At 46.6% G+C, this 12,783-nt stretch overlaps 2 protein-coding genes across 5 annotated transcripts in view; both read right to left on the reverse strand.

The window, feature by feature from the left end:
- LOC309336674 (uncharacterized protein) overlaps nt 1-9,636 on the reverse strand; it is a 52,199-nt gene extending 42,563 nt beyond the window's left edge. For 2 of the 4 annotated variants that reach the window (XR_014154061.1, XM_081852827.1), the window contains exons 1-2: nt 9,428-9,636; nt 5,214-5,657 (exon numbers count right to left, since the gene is read on the reverse strand). The gene's annotated coding sequence lies outside the window, so the exon portion shown is untranslated. Of the gene's footprint in view, nt 1-5,213; nt 5,658-7,448; nt 7,550-9,427 lie in introns of those variants that run through there. The other 2 variants (XM_081852824.1, XM_081852826.1) reach the window with 2 other exon arrangements.
- LOC309337099 (uncharacterized protein) lies at nt 1,129-3,704 on the reverse strand. Its single transcript, XM_081853781.1, has 2 exons — nt 3,696-3,704; nt 1,129-3,056 (listed from the first exon to the last, which is right to left on the reverse strand). The coding sequence occupies exon 2, from the start codon at nt 2,803-2,805 to the stop codon at nt 1,780-1,782; it is 1,026 nt and encodes a 341-aa protein (XP_081709907.1). The 5' UTR covers nt 2,806-3,056; nt 3,696-3,704; the 3' UTR covers nt 1,129-1,779.
- Nucleotides 9,637-12,783: the final 3,147 nt, after the last annotated feature.

Genomic DNA, 12,783 nt, shown 5'->3' on the forward strand with positions numbered 1-12,783 from the left:
AGCTGGCAGCTGTCCTGGCGAGGCATTTTGTGTTCTAGCACATTCCATGCATCTGCAGGCCCCAAATATGAGCTGAAGTGTAAACAGGAGAACGATTGGTGCCGGAGTGGTGTGCTATGACATTTCAAGCCTTGAGAAATCAGGAGGGAGCGACGTTGCTAAGAAAGAGATACAGTGGTACCTTGGGTTACATATGCTTCAGGTTACATACGCTTCAGGTTACAGACTCCGCTAACCCAGAAATAGTACCTCAGGTTAAGAACTTTGCTTCAGGATGAGAACAGAAATCGTGCTCCAGCGGTGCGGCGGCAGCAGGAGGCCCCATTAGCTAAAGTGGTGCTTCAGGTTAAGAACAGTTTCAGGTTAAGAACGGACCTCCAGAACAAATTAAGTTCTTAACCCCGAGGTACCACTGTAGTGGATTTGGAAACATTTCTGGTGGCAGCATATGTTTAGGCTCCAACTCCCATCATCCCCAGCCAGCATGGCCAGTAATCAGGGCTGCTGGGAGTTGTAGTCTGAGAAGTTCTGGAGGGTACTAAATAGGGGAAGATTAGAGAGAAGCAAAGGGAGATTGGAGGACAATAGAACTATCAAGATGGAGACACACACAGAGATTGAGATTGAGAGAAGCCCAGTGAAATTTTGAGGGTACACAGATAGCAGAGAATCTAAATCAGGGTTTCCCCAACTAGAGTCTCCAGCTGTTTTGGGGCTACAACTCCTATCATCCCTAGCTAGCAGGATCAGTGGTCAGGGATGTGGAACCTCAGAGCCAGGAACAAACTTTGGCCCTCCAGCTAGGTCTCCCTGTATGACCCTTGGAATGCCACCGAGGCCACACCCCTTCTCCCAGGCCACACTCCTCACTGGTCCTGCTACATGCCCTCCTCAACTGCCTTTCCATGACTAATACGTGTATTTGAACCGTGATGCCTCCTGTCTGGCTTATTTCCAATGCGATCTGCCCAGATGGGGATATTCTCACATTCAGGGGGTTTCTTTCCTATTTAAAATCCCTTCAGTTTTCAGGACCCAATATTATTCCTGCTCAGGAAGGGCTTTGGCCCACTTGGTGAAATAAATGTGAATTTTCTGACAGCTACAGAAACTGTTCAGACAACAGAATTGTCTCTCCCTCGGGACACATTTATTAACTCAGCCCTCTTCCCAGGTGGTTATTTTTGTGTTCCATAGGCTCTGGAATGAAACTGAAACTTCTCCCACCCCTTCGAAGCTGAAATAGGGAGCTTCCCAACTCATGAGAACGAACAGCCCTGCTGGATGAGACCAAAGGCCCATGTAGTCCAGCATTCTGTTCCAGGACCAGGACCCGAGCATAACAGCACTCTTCCCACCTGCAAATCCTGGCAACTGCCATTCAGAGGCACACGGCCTCCCATCTCCCCTTGGCTCCAGCCAGCGTAGCCAAAAGAAATGGGAGTCCAGCACCATCTGGAGGGCCATGGTTTCCAATCTGTACCTTAGGCCCCAGACATTTAATGCACACTTATTCCACTTTGCCAGCCACGGTTTCCCCCAAAGAAACCTGGAAACTATTAAGGGTGCTGACTGAGAGTTATTCTCCTCACAGAGCTACAATTCCCAGAGTTCCCTGGGAAAAGGGACCTGTTTTTAAAGCCACTCTGGGAATCTGAGGCCTGCAAGGAGAATTAGGGGCCTCCTAAAAGCTTTCAGCACCCTTCACAAACTACAGTTCCAAGGATTTTTTGTGGCAAAACCGTTCAATAGCTTTAAAGGCCTGGTGCAGATGAGGCCTTACACCGAACAGCCATTCGGCTTTTCTTCCGTATGGCTTCTCTTGTGCGTAACGAGGGATGGTTTCCGACAGAAGCTTTTCCCGCACTCCGAGCACTTGTATGGCTTCTCCCCAGTATGCACTCTTTCATGTATTGCCAGGTAAGCACCAGTGCTGAAACCTTTGCTGCAAACAGTGCATCTGTATGGTCTTTCTCCCGCGTGAGTCCTCTTGTGCCTAACCAGAGATTGTTTCCGGCTGAAACTCTTCCCACAGTCCAAGCATTCGTAGAGATTCTTCCCCGTGTGCATGCCCTCGTGTTTCACAAGTGACCCTTTCTGACCGAAGGCTTTACCGCACACTGAGCACTCGTATGGTTTCTCTCCGGTGTGCGTCCCCTCATGCCGGATGAGATCCGACCTCTGGATGAACCGGTTCTCGCACCTTGAGCACTGATAGGGTTTCTCACCTGTGTGGGCCCTGATGTGCCTCAGCAGGCAAGAGCTATCCCGGTAGCTCTTGCCGCACTCAGGGCATTCGTAAGGCTTCTCTCCTGTGTGGGTTCTCTTGTGTTTAATAAGGGATGGCTTCTGAGTGAAGCGTTTCCCACACTCGGTGCACGTGAAAGGGCTCTCCCCGGTGTGCACCCGAACATGCCTCTTCAGATGTGAGCTAGTGCCGAAAGTCTTTCCGCAGTGAGCGCAGTCAAAGGGTTTCTCCCCAGTGTGGATTCTCGTATGTGCTCGGAGGTGAGAGTTGCTGCGGAAACTTTTCCCACAGTGCGAGCATTCGTATGGCTTGTCATCCATGTGAGCCACAGTGTGCTTCCTAAAGTCTCCTCTCTCTGCAAAGCTTTCCCCGCAATCTGAACATTTGTAGGGCGTCTCTCTCGCGTGGGCTCTCTGGTGTATAATTAACGACGAACTCTCGTTGAAACTTCTCCCACAGTAAACACATGCATAAGGCTTGTCCTCCCATTCTACTTCCATACTTTCAAGGGAGTCAGTGTTTTGGCAGAGATTTCTGCTGCCCTCAGTGGCTCTCATTTTCCTCCTATGCCTGCTGTGGCTTCCATTTTGGAAGGTACTTTGAGACAGTCCTCTATCACCCCTCTCACAGAAAGATACCTCTTCGGCTGCCTTCTCCGGATGCTTCCCACAGTATTCTTCTGGGTCCAACTGACATCCAGGGGTCTCTTCTGGCTCAGCATTCTGGAAGTCTCTCTCTTGGGTTGTGCTCAACCATCTTCTTCCAAGGCTTGAGAGTTCAGATTCTTCTGTCTCCTTATTCTTCCACGCTAGAAATGAAAAGAGCCTTTATTTCATTTGTGTGCTTTAGTTACTCAGTTGTGGCACCCGCCCTTCAGATGTCAAGGAAATAAATAACTATCTGACTTTTAGAAGACATCCGAAGGCAACCTGTTTAGGAAAATTTTTAATGTCTGATGTTTTATTGAATTTTTAACATTTTGTTGGAAGCCGCCCAGAGTGGCTGGGAAAACCCAGCCAGATGAGTGGGGTAAAAATTATTATTATTATTATTATTATTATTATTACTACTACTACTACTACTACTACTACTATATTGAACCTCACAACTGGACGACTACAATGGGGGTTTCCCTTGTGGCTGGTCCAGAAGCTGAGGCCAGGTTATCGAGAACAGAAATTGGACATGCACATATTACGCCTTTACTGGGGGAATAGCCCTGGTTGCTGTTACTTTGTCCTGAAGAGTCCGTGTCAGAACTAGGCCTGAAACACCCAAAACAGGGATGCGGAACCAGCTGCCTTCCAGAACTTGCTGGACTCCAACTCCATCCCTGATCACTGGCTACAGTGGCTGTGGCAGAAGGGAGCTGGAGACCCAACACCATTTGGAAGGCCACAGAAGGTTCCCTTCCTCTGGGCTCAACTGTTCAGACAGTAACACTTACCTAGCAAGTTGGCCTTGGGTTTCACTATGTGTAATGGTACCTGCTTTGACTTGGGGAGACTAACAGCCACATCGTTTAAAGGCTTGGGTCCCTGAAAACAGTAAGAGGAGAATGATATCACCATCAGATAGAATCACAGAATTGTAGAGTTGGTAGAGACCTCCTCCTGTAGTCCAATGCAGGAATCTAGGCTAAAGCATCAATGATAGATGGCCACCCAACGTCTGCTTAAAAACCTCCAAGGAAGGAGTCTCTGCAAGCTGATAAAGAGCACAGATCACGTGTAATTCAAAGGTTGCCAATTGTGGAACTCCCAATACGCTAAGTCTAGTGCTGTCTCTCATGCCAACGGAAGGAGGCTATTTGATCCTGCAGAGGCATCTGTCAACAGAACAAGAAGGGCAATCTTTTGCTGATTCTCCTCATCCCACCACCCCACACAGCAGCTCCCTCCCATACTGTACCAAAGGGCACACCAACCCTCTGGCACTGATTTTGGGGGGTGGCATGCGGGGGACTGCAGGGAAGGAAGGGATGTCACAAGCCCCACTATGCATGCCAACATCATTAGAGGTGCTATTAGACAGGTCCTTTGGTCAGGGACTGGGCAGAAGAGGAATGGTGGAGACCACCTCCCCAACCTCACCCTTCCAGAGAAGAAGACAGTTCAGAATTACAACAGGGGTTTGAGGGAGGTCACAGCTCAGAAGAAGATAAGGGGAAAAGTTGGGAACCAGTGGGAGAGGAGGAGGAGGCAGAGCTGGAGCAGCTGGCTGACACGTTATCACTAGAAAGCATTCCAGACCCACCATCTCCTAGAACCCAGCAAGCCTTAAAAGTAGGAGAGCAAAGAGCTCAGAAGCAAAGGGCCCTTAGTGCCACCTGTAAAAGAGATGAGGAATGAGGAAGAGGGAGAAAAAGCGGGTGGAAAGTCATTCAGGACAACACCAAAAGGCTGCATTCCCAAACCTCTCTTTGTAAATATTGAATAAAAGCAGATGGTAAGGGCTTTTCCTTGTTTTATCCATTCCTGGCAACCTGCCATGGGGGTTGGTTCCTCTGACTCCTGGCACCAAAACTGTAGAGCCTCCCTGCCAGGGATATTAGCCACACTTTATCTCTTGTAGAAGCAGCCACTTAAGGCACATCTAAGAACATAAGAAGAGCCCTGATGGATTTGGCCGAAGTCCCATCTCTTCCTCCCCGCCTGTGAATTCTAGTGATTCAGAATACACATGGCCTCTGACAATAGCGGTATCACAGCTAGCACCAGAATCTGTCTGGTAAGAAATGAGGCCCACCAGTGTGGGAAGAGAGCTGCTGTGCACATATCCTGCTTGTGGGATTCCCAGAGGTATCTGCAGGGCCACTTTGAGCACAAAAGCCAGAGGCCTGTAATAAAATTCAGGACTTTGGCCTGATTCAAGAGGGGTCTTAAGAGCGGGTCCACCAGAGAACATTTGACCAAGAGCCCTCTCAAACCAGGAGACAGCCCTGATCATGCCCAACACTGCGTACCTGGCGAGGTTCCTCAGCCTCCTGGTAGCAGAACTGGATGATGGCGCCCTTGTCCACAATCTCTTCCTTCACTTTCACAAGAGAATAGAGGCTTCCTGAGGCTTCTTGGGCTTGACGGAGGCTTGCTTCCTTTCCTTCAGTCCCGTGGGTGTCATCAGCTACCGCAACAAGGGAGCCCGGGAATGGCTTCCTATTCTCCCTTGAATGGGGGACCAGTGGAGACTCCATTGTCTTCAAATATGCTTCCCACCAAACATCCCAGTTCCGTAAACGCTCCCCCTCCAGATCTTGCTTAATATGCCGCAGAAGCGGCCAAGTCACAAATTCCCCTCTGGTCCCAGCTGTCAGGAAATGAGACTCCTTGCCTTCCAGCTTCAAGCTCTTTCAAAATTCTGGCCCTGCAGGGTCTTGGTCCTCCATTTTTATTTCTTGCTCTACCTCCAGCTCTGGAAAGGGCAAAGCACAAGAAAATCAAACAGCCCCATGTATTAATCAATGCATCAGGATACAGCTGGGGCCATAACTCAGTGATGGAGTAGAGGCCTTGCATGCAAAAGATCGCTGCTAGGAATATCACCTGTCTGAAACCCCGGGGAGTAGCTGCCACTCAGTGTAGACAATAATGAGCAAGATAAACTGAAGGGACAGGTTACCCAGACAGTCTAAAAGGCTACAAGACCAATGGTCTGACTTGGTCTAAGGCAACTTCCATCTCCTCATTCCTCCCAAAAGTGCCCAGAGCAGCAAAAAGCAAAATGGGGAAACATTATAATTAAAAATAAAATAACAGATTGAAATAATTTAACAATAATTAAAAACACCTAGAAACATTTAAAAGCAGTCCAATGTCCTTCTAGCTAATAATTTCAAGGTTGCCAGGAACACTATATTTCAGTCATCAAATGCCTCCTCAAAGTTAACAGTGAGGGAGACAAGTGTGCCTCACTAGGGAGAGAATTTAACAAATGTGGAGTTGCCACTGAGAATGCGTTCTCACAGGTTGAGAAGAAATCCTGTGCGTTTGAACTTTGTTTTAATGGGTAATGTGTCATGTATTCTGTCAGCTGTATTATAATGTACATTGCAATGTGTTTGACGGGGGAAGTCTTCTTTCTGGTTGAATGTTGGTTTAATTGTAACTGACACTGGCATTCCTTAACTGACAGCTCTGTTTGAATTCTCAGGATGCAAATGAAGGATAGAATGCATACATACTCTGATTGGTGGCTGCAGCTTTAGAATTCTCAGTTAGATAACGTGATTGGCTGGGGTTAGAGCAAAGGGGCCAGAAAAGAGTATATATATGTGGCTGGAAGCTGGTCAGAGTTAGTTAGTTAGTTGGTGCTGGCAGAGAATGGCCAGAAGACAGATGAGGAAGAGAAGGAAGGAAGGAAGACTGAGAGGAAGGCAGAGCAGCTGAAGACTTGCTGGGGGGGGGAATACCTGAAGCAGTTTAGGATGCTAGGATCTAACATCTGGTATGGGAGCCAAGGGAGAGTCCCAGACAGGATAGCAAAAACAGACTCTTGCATCAATAGGAGAGTAGAGAGTTGAAACAGGGGCTTCCACAAAAGCCCTCACTTATACTGTTAGTGAGGTTTAACTGACAAGGAGTAAGTATAAGGACAATCTGGCAAAATAATTTTAGGAGGGTAACTGCTTCCTCAAAGCTGTCTTGCTCTCGTGTAAAATACCGTATTTTTCGCCCTATAGGACGCACTTTTTCCCCTCCAAAAATGAAGGGGAAATGTGTGCGCCCTATGGGGCGAATGCAGGCTTTCGCTGAAGCCTGGAGAACGAGAGGGTCGGTGCGCACCGACCCCTCTCGCTCTCCAGGCTTCAGGAGAGCCCCACCGCCAGCCCCACAAGCTCGGGGGACAGCGGGGAGGTGGAACGCCGCCATCCCGCTGTCCCCTGACCTGGTTAGAAGGCTGGCGGTGGGAGATGCCTGCTCCTCCCCGTCGCCAGCCCCGCAAACTCGGGGGACAGCTTCCCGCCCCAGGCCCGCGCCTGGGGGGGAATAATTTTTTTCCTTTATTTCCCCCCCAAAAAACTAGGTGCGTCCTATGGGCCGGTGCTCCTTATGGGGCGAAAAATACGGTAAGCTGTTGGCATTTCATGTGACAGCAGCAAACAGCATGGTCATTTAAAGAGACAGTACCAAATCAAAGTAGCCACATAATAAACCTAATTATCTTTGTTAAACATAGTAACTCCATTTGGTTGGGTTCTTACCATGCCTACATCCCACAGTTACCAGGGTTATTGGTAAGTTAAGGAGGTAAAAGGTAGAAGTGCTATTAAATTGTGACAGCAGTAAGGGTTTAGGAAAACCACTGGAGTGGAAGTTGGACTTGGTTAATAGCACAAGTTATGAGCTACCACTACCCCCCTTTCCACCACACACGTTATCCCCAACAAGGCTGCACCTTTAGCAGGAACCCCCCATGCCTGTGGGAATGGTGCATTCAAAATACTATGCGAAGGGTTAATGCTGTAGAATCTTGTGATGTCATACCTCTGAGGCAGTTTTTTCTGTTAGTTGTCAACTGTTGAGGGAGACTTAACTGTTAGAGCAGCAAGTATACTCTGTTATGCTGTTTGTTGTCTGCTTCAGATAACTATTAGTCAGTCTCGAATACAAATTCATATGTTTCAGTAACGTAAGTATCACCCGCCTGCCTTGTACATTAAATCTGACAAGAGCAAGTACACCAGGGAAAAGTCATATGCTATTTTTAAACAATGCCTTTCATAATTATTTTTCTTGTTGTATTTCTAGGAGGGAAAAGAGAACTATTAAAAAGGGTCAAACATCCTGGGGAAAACTTCCGCACAACTGTGTAAAGTATAATTGCGACAATGGCAACCATAGAGTGTAGGAGTGCAAATATCCAGTGTGGGGGGATCAGATGGGATTACTATGAGGAATTATAAAATATGCATCAAGCCAATGTGTCCGCTATGAAAGCATGGCGTTGACTGGGTTCGATTCATCGACAATAATTTCTGATCAAATCCCACAACCCTCTGCATCTCTGGCCATTTCCTCTACTGCCCATTTCTCTACCTTGACAAGTCACATACACTGCCCAGTTGCTTTGCCAGGCATGCATCCTGGGCCATAAAGATAGCGGACAAGTTTCTTTGATGTAGCCTTTCTGATATGTTAATCTTAGGGCCAGGAAACAGATTTTCACATGAAGGTGATAATGATCGCTGTCCTCCTGGCCATCCTTCTTATCATGTATATTGCTTGTTTATCACCTCCGGGGTTGCGAAATGCACTCTATAGTTCTGTTTCATTTACCCCAGAAATATGCGTGCTTAATTAGTTTTGGTAGTTTAACTAGTGGGGTTTGTTGAAATGCTCAGAGGAAATCTGATTGGTTCTTACGAACACAGTGTAAAAAGTTCTTTTGTGAATAAAACAACCTGGGCCGGAGGGTGGACAGGAATTATTATTATACGCACCCTTCCCAGAGTCTTGCTAGTTCAAGCCTCTGTGCGTATTCTTATTAATCAGCGTTCAATCCTTCTTTTACTTTGGGAACACCCCAATAGAGCACCTGCACCCCGGTCCCTGGTGAGATTCTTCCCTTTGCTGCCTATGAGAGTCAAGACACAAGAAGAACCCCGCACGATCGTCTAGCCCAAAATCCCGTTTCCTACAGTGGCCAATTTGGCCCTCAAGAAGCGCAGTGAATTCAGAAGGTTGGCAGTTCGAGCCCACCTAGGGATGGCTGTGGGCAGGACTCCTGCACTGCAGGGGGAGGGGTCGGACTAGATGACCCTAAGGGGTTCCCCTTCCAGCTCTTCTGGCGCATAGATAGCCACACCACTACTAGCAGCATTGTGCTCCGTGACCTCCCCCTTTCCAACCCGTTTTCGATTTGTGACCCATGGCCACATCTCGCGGTGGTACTGAATGCCTGTGTATCAACGTCTGGAAAAGGTTATTCCCTTCGCCCGTCCGGAACAAGGCTGCATCCATCCTGACCTCTTGCCGGCCCCAAATCTCTGAACTGCGTCCTCTCCCCCCCTCCCTCCCTTTTTCTGCACCGCCCTAGGCGGAATGAGCGACACGGAGGACGCTCTCTCCTGGGAACAGCTGCAATGAAAACCCTGGATGGGGAGTCTCTCTTTCCCCCAAGCTTGCTCAATTTCTCCTGCCCCTGAACCCCGATCTCTCATTCCCCCCAGTTCCAACTCACCAGCTGTTTGCAGCCTTTGCGTTGCCGGCCCTTCTAGGAATTGAAACTCCGCGCACACTCGCCCCATCGCCCCAAGGAAGGAAAACACGACAATCTCCGCTCTGCTTGCCAGAAGTCCCACCTTCTACCGGATCTCCCCTCCATGGGCCTTTCTAGGCTCGAAGAGCTCTCTGTGATTAACTCTTTCAGCGTTTACAACAGCTCCCCCCCCCCCCGCCCACAATGCACTTTTAACTATGCAACAGCGTGTAAGGACTCTTCTCTGTGATTAGTGATGAGACAATGCAAGCCTAGTCCTCTTTACTCGGAAGTAAGGCCACGCGGAAGGGACGCGGGTGGCGCTGTGGGTTAAACCATAGAGCCTAGGACTTGCCAATCAGAAGGTCTGCGGTTCGAATCCCCTAGGTACCTCTCTGGCGGGAAGGTAAACGGTGTTTCCGCGTGCTGCTCTGTTTCGCCAGAAGCGGCTTCTGTAGCCATGTAACTACGCCGGCTCCCTCGGCCAATAAAGCGAGATGAGCGCCGCAACCCCAGAGTTGGTCACGACTGGATCTAATGGTCAGGGGTCCCCTTACCTTTAAGGCCACTATGGGTGACTGCCCATTGGGGATTGTTTACTTCCTGTGGAGGGGGACTGGACCAAATGGCCTTTGGGATGACATCTTCCTAGTCTACAGTTCTCTGATGTTCATCACCTACAGAGGTTGCTCTGATGGGTGCAGAGTACATTACTCCTTCACACAGCACATTAAAGGATGGAATTTGGTCCTGGAAGATGTAATGGAGGCTACCAACTTGGATAGCTTTAAAGGAGGATTAGACAAATTCATGGAGGGAGGAGGAGGCTATAAACAGGTAACGGGCCAAGATTGCTGTGTTTCACCGCCACAGTATGAGGCATAGAATCATAGAATCATAGAGTTGGAAGAGACCACAAGGGCCATGGAGTCCAACCCCCTGCCAAGCAGGAAACACCATCACAGCACTCCTGACATATGGTTGTCAAGCCTCTGCTTAAAGACCTCCATTTCTGCGCACTGTTGGGAGGGGAGTGTACTTTTTGTGCTCAGTTTTTTTTCCTTTTAAGACACATACAACAAAAAACATAATAAGAATAATAACACAATTTGACAATTCAGATTTGAATACACTGATATACCTATGACTACACCTTTTAAAACAATATTTCCCCACCTCTCTCTCCTCCCCCACGTCCCGCCACTATCTGTCTTATCACTTAAATATTCGTTCCAGATTTCTTCATATTTATCCACTCTTATTTTGCGTCGACATGCAATCCGTTCGTATGTAGCTAATCTGTCCATATTATCAATCCATGTGCTCAATGGAATCTTTTTGCGGCTCTTCCAATTCATCAAAACAAGTTTTTTTGCTTGTAATATAGCATGGTACATCCTTTTTTTTTTTTTTAACCCCTTGAAATCTCCCACGTTTCCAGAATATAATTTAGAATTAAATTCAATTCCCCTAAATAACAATTTCTTTTTATTACTCTTGCTATAAATATCTTCACATCACACCAAAGTGATCTTATCATCGGGCAGTTAATCATCATAGTACATATGATGATTAAAGTTCGCATTTTTACTCCCACATCTCCAGCAGTTGTCTGCACTTGTTATTTTCTTCTGGTATAGTTTTGCTGGAGTCCAGCAGACTCTGAATATTATTTTCTGTTGAATAAGTCTTAGTCTTAGATCCACAGAGGCCATTTCTGTTGATTTTATACTTGACTCCCATATATCATTTGTTATCTGTACCCCTAACTCTTCACTCCATTTTTGCCTATCATATTCTAAATCATATTTCTTCCTGTTGAGTAGGGTTTTATATAATGCAAGTGTAGAGTTTTTTGTTTTTGTTGCAGAGATTAAATCTTGTAGCAGCATGGGTGTTTCCGATGCTGCTACTATATAGTGTCAAGGCCAAACTGCTTTTCCAACGTATGTTTCAATTGGATGTACTGCCATTGTTTCACTGGTTAATCCATACTTTACTTGCAGTTTTATATTCCACAAGTTTGTAATTTTCATCAGTTAATTGATTCAATGTTAAAATACCTTTTTTCATCCAATTTTGCCGAATTATTACTTGATTTCCAATTTTTAATTTTGGGTTGGCCCATATTGTTAATTTCTCATGCTGATAGGGGTCATCCTTATTATTTTTATTTATATTCATCCAAATTTTTATAGGTGCTGGAGGAAATGGGGGCGTGGCAGGCTGGGAGTGTTGTAAGCGTGGATTTATGTACTTCCCTGTTTTTATATGTAATTTCTCGTTGTACAGTATCTGTTTTTATAATTGCCTTTTCTGTCGCTTTAACCTGCCCTAGGACCTTATGGCAAAGGGCATGTAAGAAAGCTGACTTCTAGATGAATAGATGCATAGATCTTCCTGCCCTCTTCCCTCTGCAAAACTCTTTTAGAAAAATTCTTCCTCCTCCTCCTCCTCCTCCTCATTATTATATTTATTTATTTTTCACTAACAGGAACTCAAGGTAGTTTATGGATAAAATAGAAACAGCTAAATAGAAGCAGTTAAAAAGGGGGGGGGACCACAATGTTTAAAAAGCAATTAAACGTTAATGATAAATATATTGTGATATCTATCTCTCTCTTACTCATCCAAGTGGCCAGTAGCCCTGTCTACCTCCCATGGATCCCACTTGTATCCAGTTTGTAAGGATACCTAACACAAATGGGCCCATGAGGGGAGAGGTGACAGAGGATGTAGTTCCTTGGTTAGAACACCAAGGTACCAGGTTCATTTCCCAGCATCTGCCAAGTAGGGTGGAGAGCCCCATCAGAAACTTTGGAGAGCCACTACCAGTCAGAATAGAAAGACAAAATACTGCATTTTACATTGCTGTGTTCTGTGCTGGGACCTTATGGTGAAAGGTGGATCACAAATCAAAATAAATAATTATTGGATGAGTGTGGCACCTGTGAGTGCCACAGCACTCTCAGATACCACTGTATCACCGCTGTCAATGCTCCCTGCCTGTCTCAATTTTTTAATTACTATCTTTATTATTATCTTTTACTATCTTTTACTATCTTTATTGGCATGTTCTCCTTTGTTTTGTTGAGGGTCCTCCCTTCCTCTCTGCGTGTGACATTGTTTTTGTATCCAGGTTTTGTAGTGTTTGAAGGATGGTGGTGTCTAAGCATCTCCAGTTTTCTTTTAGGACAGGTATTTTGTGCTGCCGTAGCAGTTCCTTGTGATTTCCAAATGCGCCTCTGGGCCCAAAAAACATCTCAAATATTTTGCCGTGCCTGTCACATGTATGACTATCTTGCTTCTTAAACAGAAGTAATGGATGTGTCTGAGGT

This window comes from Podarcis erhardii, assembly GCF_964252035.2.
Source record: "Podarcis erhardii genome assembly, chromosome: 2".
In the NCBI taxonomy this organism is placed as follows: domain Eukaryota; kingdom Metazoa; phylum Chordata; class Lepidosauria; order Squamata; family Lacertidae; genus Podarcis; species Podarcis erhardii.

Excerpts from the sequence above, each read along its gene's own strand:
- LOC309337099 (XM_081853781.1), bottom strand. The coding sequence starts at position 2,805 with ATGAGAGCCACTGAGGGCAGCAGAAATCTCTGCCAAAACACTGACTCC.